Source organism: Vigna unguiculata, chromosome 10 (genome assembly GCF_004118075.2).
Source record: "Vigna unguiculata cultivar IT97K-499-35 chromosome 10, ASM411807v1, whole genome shotgun sequence".
In the NCBI taxonomy this organism is placed as follows: domain Eukaryota; kingdom Viridiplantae; phylum Streptophyta; class Magnoliopsida; order Fabales; family Fabaceae; genus Vigna; species Vigna unguiculata.
This window is the reverse complement of record NC_040288.1, coordinates 33,273,925-33,286,414: the sequence shown is the minus strand read 5'-3', so window position 1 is coordinate 33,286,414 and position 12,490 is coordinate 33,273,925. Positions and strand designations below refer to the sequence as shown.

The 12,490-nt window shown below is 30.2% G+C and overlaps 1 protein-coding gene across 1 annotated transcript; it reads right to left on the bottom strand.

Moving 5' to 3' along the window:
* Positions 1 to 3,146: 3,146 nt before the first annotated feature.
* Positions 3,147 to 10,991, bottom strand: LOC114167293 (NAD-dependent malic enzyme 59 kDa isoform, mitochondrial-like). The gene is made up of 19 exons (XM_028052344.1): positions 10,640 to 10,991; positions 9,975 to 10,071; positions 9,664 to 9,782; positions 9,374 to 9,541; positions 7,765 to 7,893; positions 7,331 to 7,391; positions 6,496 to 6,599; positions 6,299 to 6,382; positions 6,092 to 6,198; positions 5,860 to 5,962; positions 5,451 to 5,558; positions 5,207 to 5,272; positions 4,991 to 5,063; positions 4,812 to 4,898; positions 4,666 to 4,720; positions 4,501 to 4,572; positions 4,325 to 4,387; positions 3,810 to 3,924; positions 3,147 to 3,583 (listed from the first exon to the last, which is right to left on the bottom strand). The coding sequence occupies exons 1-19, from the start codon at positions 10,769 to 10,771 to the stop codon at positions 3,512 to 3,514; spliced, it is 1,815 nt and encodes a 604-aa protein (XP_027908145.1). The 5' UTR covers positions 10,772 to 10,991; the 3' UTR covers positions 3,147 to 3,511.
* Between the last annotated feature and the right edge of the window lie 1,499 nt (positions 10,992 to 12,490).

Sequence of the window (12,490 nt, the reverse complement as noted above, 5' to 3'; positions counted from 1 at the left end):
AAATTGTGAAAATCAGATCTTAATGTTTAATTTTGTTTAAAAAACTATTAACTTTAATTAGTTATATAAAATTTAAAATATTATTTTACTTTTATATTTGCAACATAATATGAAATGGGAAATATTATTAATTTTAAAAGAAAAATACATGTAGAACTGGTTATTTTCTTCGATTTAAAATCGATTCTGTTTGATTTAAATCAAAATTTTATTATGTGTCACATAAAAATGTTAAAATTAAAATTAATCACAAATATAATTAAAAATAGATAAAAAAAAATAAGTGTAGTTTATATTGGTTTGAAATAAATAAAAGGCATCCCACTTTATTTATAAATTAAATTTCTTTATAGGATAATATTTATTTTCGACATAATATGCAAGTTCATACACTAGTATTTCCATATTAATAATAAGCATGGTGTTAATTTGACATTTAACAAACTATTACATTCATTTGATATTTTTACTACTTCTTTTCATTTTTATTTTTATAAACATAAAAATTTACTTTTTAAATAATTACATTACTCTTAAAATTATAGTGTCAAATGAGTCACAAAATAATTGAATTTCCTTCTAAATTTGTGTATTATTGTTTTTTTGTCATCAAAATATATCACTGATTTTAATATTTTAAAATATATAAAAAGAATTTTGCAGCCATGTTTATGTTTTTTTCCATTGTCGATGGAGGTGTGAACGTCTTAATCAAAGGTGAACTTGTCATCATCAAGTTTTCCAAAAGTGGACTTGTCAACAATGATGATAACAAATTAATAAATTAATAGTGTTGTCAAAGTCTTGAAGAACCCTAGAGCCTTCATCCGAGAAACACCGGAATATATTATAAAGAGTATGGGGTGTATGTAGTAATTATGAGAGTGCAGGTAATAATTAGATAGATGCAGAAGTAAAAACCCATGTTTCCATAGCTGGATGAACATGGGCTCCACACAATCCAATTTATTTCAAATTTGAAGTTTTTTTTTTTTTTTACTTTATTTTGCTATACTTGTATTTCAAATTCTTTTATTTGATATAATGTTATGAATTTTTAAAGTGTATAATTTGACATATATTTTCAAGCTGTACTATCTATATTATATTAAGTATTTGAAATTGTGCAATTGTAGAACGGAAAATATATTTTGAATTATGAATCCTGTGATCCAAAATAAATTTTTAAATTCTCATGACATGGGGTTTTCATGTGGCATAATAATACGAGAGTGAAATATGTTAATATTATATTGATTGATTTAGTTCCATATTACTTAGAATGGTGAAATATAATTTTGGTGTGTGAAAGTGAAACAGTCTCTTCCCACACCTCGTATAATTTTTTTTTTCATTATATAATTTAAAAATAAAAAATAATTTTTAGATTGTGTAATTAAAAAATATTTACATTAGATAATCTGAGGGTTTTTCAGATTATATAATGAAAAAGTTAAAAATAAATTTCAAATTATAGGATCTAAAAGTAAAAAATTAACTTATTGATTAAATAATCCAAAATGAATTAAATAAGAAAAATAAAAATTAAAGGACGCAGGTAAAAAAGTTAAGGAAATACAGAAAGAAACTGCCGAGAGTGAATGAAATGAAAGTGTTGTAACAAGGTAAAACCACAAGGCATATAAAATTAGATGACGAGGGTCTTTATCTATTCCGAATGCGAGAATTCAAAAGTGTATTTTTGAATTTATTTTCGGGTTTTGTGATTGGAGATGTATTTTCAAAACAGTAAAATTCATAATATTTATTTAATTTAAATAATTTTAAAATATTACGGATAAAGTTTTAACAAGTAACTTTGAAAACTGTAGCTTCACTAATATGAAGTTTCTCCATCTTATATTTATATATATATATATATATATATATATATATATATATATATATATATATATATATATATATATATATATATATATAACAGAATAGACAAAAATATTATAGATGCCAAAAGAAATATCCAATTATTTTCTGTCTTCATCTTTAAAGGGCTCATGTCCACAATTTTTTTTTCTACTGCTTTCCTATCCTACATAATATCTACATCTATATCTATCTATAATAATAAAAAAAAGAGATTCCTCTTTGTGTCCACGTTTTATAATATTCATTTTATTCTTAATTATTTTAAAATTAATTATTTTATAAATAATTTATTTTTAATTATTTTTCTAAAAATTTCTTTTGTTTTAAATTGTTATTAAATTTTTTTAACGTATTTTTTTTAATTTTATATTTAATAACTACTTTAAAAATTATATATTTATTATTAATCTTAACTTAAATTTTTTAAAAATTAAAAAAATATAAACACACAGTACGTCCGCGACGTTTGCTAGTTTTAAAAAATGGCAATTGCATCCTGCAGTTCTTCCAATTTTAAAAAGTGACCCTTTTATCTTTATATAAGTGAAGATTATGAATTTTGGAAGAGGCTTTCCAGAATCTGAATTTCCGAAATAATATTTCTGGAGCAAAATTTTTCGAAACAGAATTTTCAGAATGAAATTTTTAAAACGAGATTTTTAAAATAAAATTTTCAAAACAAGTGAAATACATTCTGGAAAACATTTTTGGGAACAGATTTCTAAAATATACTTTTTGAAATGCATATAATGCTTTTCAAAATGATTTTTTTTTGGAGCATCTCTACATGAACTGGATTCCGGAAAGAGCTTTTCCGACGCATGAAATGTTTTCTAAAAAAACCTTCTTGGAATGAATTCTTTTAACATTTTTTTCTTCTTCTACAGTGGCGATCCGGGGGCGATGGCAGTGACACATGAAATTGGTGAATGGTATTTCAGTATTTTTTTCCTTATATTGATGGATGCAAGAAGAAATTTATGGAGTGCAGGAAGCAATTAAGAAATAGACTATATAAGTAATCACTGTTTGCTCAAGTTGAAATTTTAGGTGAACATGGTTACTACCTCCAATATATTTAAAACATGAAAAATATTAAAAAAATATTACTCTCTACAATATTCTTTTAAGACTCTGTTGTAATTGATAAATGATTCAAATCTATAAAATAAGTGAAAGAATAATAAATGAAAAAAATACATATTTCTAAAATTCCTCTTAAAACTTATCAACAACCCGTATAAGCTGCTAGTGTCAGATAAAAGGATAAGAATCGAAACATGTGTCATTATTGTACAAAATATGTTACATTAGTGTCAAGAAAGAAACCATCCACCGAAGCAGTCATCAAAATTACACACACAACATAACTATTAATACACGTCTCCAACATTAAATCTATAAAGTTAAATTTCAATACTTGTACAACAATTCATGGCAGAAACTAATGAAGACACATTTCCTCTTTCCGCTACTTCCATCCAATACTCAAGGCTGCTAGTAATAAGCATGAACTAAGAACATAGCATAACATTAGAAACCACAGATAGAAAAGGCTTGGCTGCAGCACTCTGAGACATGAATTGCAAAGGTCCTCCAAAAAATTACACATACTGATAGCAAATCATTTCTCGTGAACAAGAGGAGAATACACAGGATACCACATATTACTTCGGACGTACTCCACGGTCTCATCCTGCAACATTAACCACCATTAGCAATGCAGCCAATGCTTGTTAAATTTTTCAATGTTCAGATCTGGTAGCATGTAAGACTTATAGGTATAATCCCTCAGTAATTTTAGGATTTGTTTCCAAACAGTTATTTTTCTTCAAAACAGCTGAACTTGAAGGAAAAAAAAAAAAAAACAGAACTTTTCCAGACAGGCTCTTGTATATCGTAAAGGATGAAACTTTTCATACTTTTGACATATGGGAAAGTTCTCTGTGCCCCACATCACCATGTCCTTCTGCCAGTTCTTCTTCAACTGCAGCTCGAAGGACAGCAGCTCCAACCTCGGCTGTAACATCTCGAATGCTGCATCAAGCAATTTGCATTAATAAGTGAGGGTCATCAATCAGTTCATGAGATTTTTTTAGCTTCAAAACAAACAACCAAATCAACCAGATCATTTATTCTTATAAAAACAAGGAGTGTATATTTTTTAAAGATTGTTACTGTTAGAAGCTTTTGTATTTACGAAATGAGTGGGAACCCCTTTGACGAGAAAAGTGTGGATCAACTCTTATATATAATGCTACATATTGGTGCCAGACTCGGCATCTGATCCTTGATAACAACATTCACCAGATCACAGTTTTAAGTTATAAAATTTTTAAAGTATCATTTGTTTTGGTCATTACAAAAGGCAACAGAGAAAGCAAAGCCAGAAGAAAATGAAATGCGAAAGATATCAAGAGAAAATAAGGAATATCACCTGTCAACAGATGGGTATAAAATTCCGTTTGAGATATCTTCCTCAGCCATGTATGAAGCAAGGCTGTAAGGTTATCAGTATGTCAATAATTTATTTAAAACAAGTATCCACGGGTGCTAGCACCAATAGCTTTTGGTTAACAAAAAAAGAAAAAATTTTACAAATTAAAATCATACCATTCAGCAGCTGCTTGCAACATTCCATCTGTTATAAGGTGAGAACCTGACAAAAGAGTTCCCAAACCAATTCTGAAATGAAATGGTTAAATTAGAAGTTATACCTGTAATTCAACTGACAGGTATAATGCACGAAAATATACAAGCCAAGAAGATCTACCCTACCCAGGGAATAGGTACATGTTGTTTGCTTGATTTACATGGCCCACTTTTCCGTTACCTGTACAAGATTTAAACCAATAAATTATGCAACACTCGAGAAACATCTGAACTATACTAGTTACATCTAAATCAAAGAAAGTAGTAATTACCAAGATCTACATTTTCGAAAGGGCTTCCACTGGCAAACACTATATTTTCCCCAGCATGCTTGAAAGCATCAATAGCAGTGCACTCAGCTGTCCACATAATACATGGAAAAAAAGTCAATGAAAACACATACACATTATTAAGGAATTATGAGTGCTTAATGAGCCTTGTACAAACAAACCATTCATGGTGGGGTTAGACATGGCAAAGATAGCAGGTTTTGTTGAAACAGATTCTCTCATTGCCTTAAGCACCTGAGTCGAATCTCAACCATTAAAATTAAGAAATTCAATAGCAGAAAAGCTCAATAACAGTTTTTGTCCATTATACATATTTATTTAATATCCCTTATTGAGGGATGTGACATAATAGAAGTTATATTGTAGAAGGTAATTACCTCATCATTGAAAATGCCACCAACACCAGATAAACCAAGGAGCACATGTGGCTTAATCTTCTTAACCTAATTATCAATAGGTTTAAGAATTAAAGGACGTACAAGAAAGTATGCATAATCTTTAAAATTAGCATTCATATAGTGAAGAGATTTAATCCTTCTATGTCAAAATAACTCTTTTCAGTGTTGTAAAGTAGATCCTAGGGTCAAACAAATTTTCCTACATGAATCCTGTAACATTTACCACTTCAATTATGCTAGCACCCTCAGTAAGCCCCTCTAAGTCTCTTGGATTTTTAGCAAATGGAGCTGCAGCTGGATCTAAATTGTTCCTTTCTGTTGTGACTAGACCCTGCATACAAAAAATGGCACTGTTATCAGACTAAACCTAAGTTTTTTTATGAAATAAACTAAACATCCTACATACTATATGAAATAGTAACATAACAATTATATATTCCACATTATAGCAATTCTTTTCTTATGCCATCAACATTGAATGCAAAGACAAATCAAGACAAAGAATATGCTAAAGAAAATTATGTTTAGATTGAATGAGTTCATTCAGAGTCACATCTGAAAGGGAATGGTAAGTCAAAACAATTAAGTGACTTGCAGGACTAACAATGCTAGTAAAGTTCATGAAAGCATACGTCTTTATCGATCAAATAGAATTGGCTTTTGGCAGCTGAATCACTGCACCCAGATATCTTTGCAACTGCCTTGATGGCCATTTTTAGAACCCCAAGCCCAGCACTGCAATCCAGGCAAAAAAAGAGCTTGAGGCAGGAAAGTAGCTATAATAAAGGTGTGTAATAGACAACAGTCAGAAAAAGAAAATGGAAAATATGATGTTCATCATAATCAATTTTTCAAGTGAATTACCTCCCAGCTCCAACCACAACTATCTTTTGGTTCACAAAGTCAGTCAATGGTTGGCCTTGGGCTCTTACAGTTCCCAATAATCCAGCAAGTGCAACTCCAGCAGTACCCTATAGGACAAGAAGTAAATTTGAACTTTCAGTAGATTCTTAAATAGTGCACTGTTAGGTTATATGTTCAACATTTTATGCATTAACATTACTTTCTTACCTGTATATCATCATTAAACATGCAAAACTTTTTCTGATATCTTTCCAGGGTTTCAAAAGCCCACTTCATTTGGAAGTCCTCAAACTGACATAATTAACACAAAATCTAATTACAAAATTGATAAAAGAATATGTGCTAGAATAAATAAAGACAGACATATATCAATGGGGAAAGGAGAAAAAAATTAACAGACCTACCTGCACAATAGCCTTGGGCCAGCGAGCATGAACTGCTTCCATGAATTCATCTACAATTGATAGATACTCTTCACCTTCCAACCTTGGTTGACGTAGTCCTAAATCTGCCATGTGAAAATGTCAAAAAAGAAAGCCAATTGCTTCTGATATCAACAATATGATATATTTGAATACTGATAAGAAAAAAAAGATACATTAGAATGCTAGCTGTTGACCCAATCCTTCCATTGTGAGCATAAATTACAATTCAATGATAAAATATTCAAGAACACATCCCAAAGCTCAAAACATAAAAATTTGTATCTAATTGATTGGTTCCTTTCAGTGTTGAAGTTAGAGACAAATTAATGGCAGAAATTACTATGTCCAATGGCAATTGATTCTTTTATACTTGTTTTCATTTCTGGATAAGCTTTTGCATAATCAAAGTTTCAGTGGAGCCAAAACTCTAAATAGCTAGCCTGGGTGAGATGAGCACATGTGTGCAAGGTGAAGAGCAAGGTAGGTTATTCTGAAGATTCTAAGGCTCCCAAAGTTTCTATTGTAGTTGTAGTCGATGGAAGGTGATGATTGATGAGTCTGAATCTTTCACCCTTGTTTGTCAATTTTAAAGCCTTGATGCCTATGATCTGAAACCAGATTACAAGTAGTGTAATAATCCTGGTCTTGGATATGGAAACTTAAAAAGTCATTCCTGGTTCTAAATTAAAAATATATATATTTGGTCCTCTCATTGTGCAATTTCTGGCTCCATCCTTGTTGTCAAATAAATTGATGACAAAAATAAAAGCTATAAATAAGTGGTCAAGAGATTGAAAAGAACAAGTTTACTCACAAAGGCGGTCTTCAAGTAGCTTTTGATTGTTGGTGCCAACGTCCAACATAACTGGAAGTATCTGCAGTTGGAAAAACAAAACATGTGGTGAGTTAACAATAGAGAATTTATCAATTGGTAGTCAAATAAAAGAATCAAATGACATGTCATTCTACATTAATGATTTTAATGATGTCAGAACATCATGAACACATTGTCATGTAATTTATAGATGTCACATCATGATAAAATTGCCTGCACTAATGAAACTGTATCTATCCTAGCATAATTATCCTGTGCACTACTTAAATGTTAAGAAAGCACTTAGCCCAAGCCTAGGCCACCAACATAAGATCCATGACTGACGATCAGATGTATACCAGCTAACAATGAAACAAGAACAGCAAGAAATTGGAATGAAACAAGTAGTTTGAGAGATAAAAGAAGAAGCATACTCTTTGTGGGTTGATACCAGCGGCAGCAACATACACATCAAGTTTACCTATGGGAATTCCAATTCCCTGAACTCCAAGGTCGCCTAAGCCAAGAATTCGACTTCCATCTGTTAAGACAATCATGTCTACCTGCAACAGGATAAAAAAAATGATGACCAAACATAATGAATGAACAATTGCAAGCCAATTTTGTCACTTAATCAACCAAAACAAAACACACCAACGTCGGGGCAAGGGTTTTGTTTGACTAACATAATAGATAAGTTAGCTGAAATGTTATATATTTGTTTAGGCTTTAGGAAAATGTTTGGTAAAACTAACCTTTGAACTGGCTGATAAGCATAAATAATGTAAAAAAATATATATTAATTACTTGGCCATAACCTGAAATTTGATAACCATATGTTCTCAAATAGTAATCATTTTTCATATTTTAGTTCATTTCAAATATTTAACATCTTAAAAGTTAATATAATGTCCTTTTAATGTTATTCTCATTTTTAAATATTTTCATTTAAGGAAATGAGATAATTAAATGGGTTTATATTATAACTGTGATGATTTTCTATTATAAAAAATTATATTTGATGATGATTAGTGAGAATGTTAACGATTTTCACAAATAAGAAGGATAAAGAAGAATTTTAATAAGATAACCAACATAAAAATTAAATAAATAAATAAACTTGGAAGTTTAAGCTTAAGAGTTACATAAAGAAGTGTTTAAAGAATGCTTCTAACTAATGCCATAAGCTCCTTTTGCAAACAACTCTACCTTATCCAGATAAGCTTATAATAAGGTCAAACACACGGTAATTGGTAACCACAATTAGAGATACAAGACCAAAATTTTTGAAAATTCAATACAAACTTAAAAATCTGTATCCATTTTAATATTAAAACAGTCTCACTTTTTCCAGATGTTTCACAACATCTACTAAAGTTAGAACCTTCAAGTTAAGAGTATTAATTACACAATGAGTTTCTTCTGTGGAAGTCCCCTCTTGTTCTTTGAGATCTATGATCTTTGACTTTGACACATCAATTAAGTGTTAATTGCATCTCTTCTCACTTTTCTATTACTACACCAGCCTTCCATAAGAGGAAATATTTGTGAAAAATTCAAAAGAAAATATGAGAACCTTTATGTTATAGAAGAAACAAAAATCATCAATGACAAACTAAACAAAAATATTCTCTGATAAATTAATCTGGATCCATGCAAACTGTATCAAAGAAAACCATATTGCGTTCTTGGATAAATTAATCAGATCAATACAAACTGTAACAAGAAACATGTTGCATTCTATAACTAACGTTCATTTCCCAAGATTCCAAATTTTTAACATAAAACATATCTGATAGTTTTCTTATACTAAACTACAATAGAAGAGAATATCAATACCGAGCCAACTGAATATCTGTTTATCACTCAAAGAATGGAAACTGACGAAACTCAGCGTTAAGAGTAAGACAATTCAAGGAGATCTTTCAATAGTTCAAAATGTCACAATGGGATTAATTAGAAGGGAAGATTATAAGGTAAATGGCTATTTCCAATAATGAACAACAGGAAAATGGTACTGAACTTCAAAAACTAATGCAATACCTCGTGAGCTGGCCAGTTATAAATCATAGACATCATCTCCCCTTTATCTTTGGCACTAAAGTACATCCCTCGTGGACGTCTAAATAACCCTGAATAATTTTGACACACTAATCCAACTGTTGGAGTATATATTATTGGGGCAAACTCTTTAATATTATCAATAAGAACCTGAAAAAAAAAATGTAATATAACAACACATGAATCACATAACAGAACTGTGATCATATTCTTTCATAAACAAAAAAAGAAACTCAAAAACACAAACAAGCAAACTTCATGGTCTAACTCACTCTGTAGTACAAAGTCTCGTTCCTGTCATGCAGCCTATTTAAGATCCTCCATTTTGCCAAGGAAACAACTTTATCTGATTGCCCCTGAGTATTATTCTCCAAAGATCGGAATGAATTCACTGGAAAACAAATATAACAATCCAATATTACCAAACAATAAAATAACAAAGGGTAAAGCCTGAGAACCCAAACACACTACTCTAGCGAACTAAATATTAAAGCTTTCAGAAGTTAGGCAAAGTGACTAGTACTACAACTAAAACACCCCCATACCAATGGATAAATATGAGAAAAGTAGACGTCAAACTTACTAAAGCGATCATATTGCTGCTCAAAGGATATAACACGCGGAGGAAGGAGACCCCGAAGCCCCAATCTATCCCTTTCAGTCAAAGGAAACCCGGTATCCTGCATTCCCAGAATTAAAAAGAAGCAAAAACAAAAAAGGTTCACAGATTCAGGATCCAGAAGAAGACCGTGAAGGAATGTTTCATTACCAAGTTGACATCATCTAAAAGATTTTGTAAGAAAAAAAAAAAAGAAAAAGACCCGTGAGAAGCCCCATTTTTGGCAAGCTTTCAATTCAACCAAACTCTAGTGACATGCCATGGAGAATAATATCAATGACACCAAACAGAATTAGCTTCCATCATTTTTCCCTCCTATAATTTTTTTTTCTCTTTTTGCTTGCAAGAAAAACAAAAAAAAAAAAAAAAGATCAAATAATCATGACAAGCACATAAATCAACACTCTAACTTTACGAATTATAACAGCAGCAACAAAATTTTGGCTTTCAAGCACCAAGCACCAGTTTATAAACCGCGAGAAACTTCTAAAACTACAAAATTACCAAAAAAAAAAAAAAAACGGAAGCTAAACACTTTCTGCTAAATTAAACTGAACTAGAAACTCTCAAGATTGAGACACCAGTAGAAAAAGCAAAATTAAAGTGTTGTGATGTGAATTATGAGAAACCTTGTTGAACCAAGGATCGTGGAGTATGTCAGCACCGCGTTTGTGGACAATGCACGGACCGGGAATCGCGGCGGAGAACCGCCGCGATCGGGCGATGTTGGAAGCGGCGGCGAATCGGGTGAGTTTCCACATCCTCTTTTCTTTTTGTCTGTATGTGGAAAATTCACCACTGTGAGTGAGTCTACAAAGTCGAGCTTAAATTTGTCGAGAAAAATGAAACACGTCTACAACTATGCTATGTTATTGACATTTTCTATGGTAGAACCACATTTTCCCGAGAAAATTAAACGGTGAGAAAGCGGTAATAAGTGTTGAAAATGAAGACTCCCCAAGCATTTATAGTGGAACCAGGTGCTGTCTGCTGGCATCAGTAGATGAATTCAGCTTCCGCTTCAATCAGCTCCATTTTTTCCTTATTTATGATGTTAAAATAACTGTCGCTTTATTTAGAAATAAAATAAATTTGATTAAGTTTTAATTAATCTATAAATTTTAAGTATTTTTAACTTGAATGTATATTAAAAACTTATAAATATTTAAATATAGACCTAATCGTTGTTTAAGAATAAAAGTAGTGTAAATGAGATGAAATGTGAATATTTTATTGTTTAGATATAAAAGTTATAAATATATAAAAAAAAGTAACTGTTACATTTCAGAAAAATTGTTATTTCTGTAAAATAAAATTTTTATTTTCTCTTTCTTGTGGTTTTTTAAACTAAATATCTCTTTTAGTTTAGGATTATAATGGTATATCCAGATTATTTATCAAAGTTTTTAATGTACAAGTTTTTATCAAAGATTGATCAAACAAGGTAACTGGTAATTTAAATGTTTATTTTACTTTAGGATAAATATTTTGGATGTGAAAGTGATGAATATATCTTTTTTATAGGAATTGTGCATTGTTTGAACATAAATGTTTGAGTTTGAGATAAAATTGGTTGATTTAAATGAATGAATTAAAAATTAGAAATTTGTTGTATGTTGAGTAATCAAAATATGTCAATAGAGTCAAATTGCTTCAAGTCATTGATATTTTGGAAAATAATATTTCATAATAGACACATTAGTGAAGAAAACAAATATAGTTTTAACTATTTAGACCTATTCCATGTTGTTGACTTTTTGAATTATGTAAAGTTGATAGGTGACGAAATTCATTTAATTCAAAACTTAAAAGTTTTGATCTCTCTCGGAGTATTCTTATTCGGCAAATTACTTTTGTTGAAACTCCTATGAGTTTTTTGCTAGGCGTGAGAGTTTAGGCGTGAGAGTTTTGGCTGGATGACCACAATGTTGGTTGGATGAATTACATTATGTGCTTGATTCGCTAGAGAAATCAAGTGCTAATTAAATGAGAAGGTGTTTTATAAACTTTAAAAAACAATGTTCTAAAGTGCTAAAAAATTTCTATCTTTCATTGTATCGTTGTGTTTGACTAATATATTGTATTTGAATATAATTAGTGTAATGGATTAGTTATCATTTATTAGGATTTAAATTGAGTTTGGATGTATATGTATGAATAAAAGTGTATGATGTTATGATTTTGATGTAACATTTGACAAATTGTATGGTGATATGTTTAGGTTGTGTTAAGAATGACAATGGGTTAGGTCGAGTATGAGTAGTGTTAATTCGCTACTCGACTCGTAACAAAAATGTCTCTTCAGATACTTGTTTAAAAAATATCCATGGAATTTTAAAAAATTCGCGAGTATCCAAATAATTTATAAAATATAATATAAATTACTTAAAAAATAATAATTTATAGCTTTTAAAATGAAATCTAAATAAAATTAGAAAAACAAATACAAAATGTAATATGAATTAAATTAAATATAAATG

What these genes read in the sequence shown, in the direction of transcription:
- LOC114167293 (XM_028052344.1), bottom strand. Translation starts at nt 10,771, where the DNA reads ATGTGGAAACTCACCCGATTCGCCGCCGCTTCCAACATCGCCCGATCG. An exon ending in GGCCCAAGGCTATTGTGCAG is followed by an intron (nt 6,383 to 6,495) that starts GTAGGTCTGTTA and finishes TAATTATGTCAG; the next exon opens with TTTGAGGACTTCCAAATGAA. An exon ending in GTCTAACCCCACCATGAATG is followed by an intron (nt 4,899 to 4,990) that starts GTTTGTTTGTAC and finishes TTATGTGGACAG; the next exon opens with CTGAGTGCACTGCTATTGAT.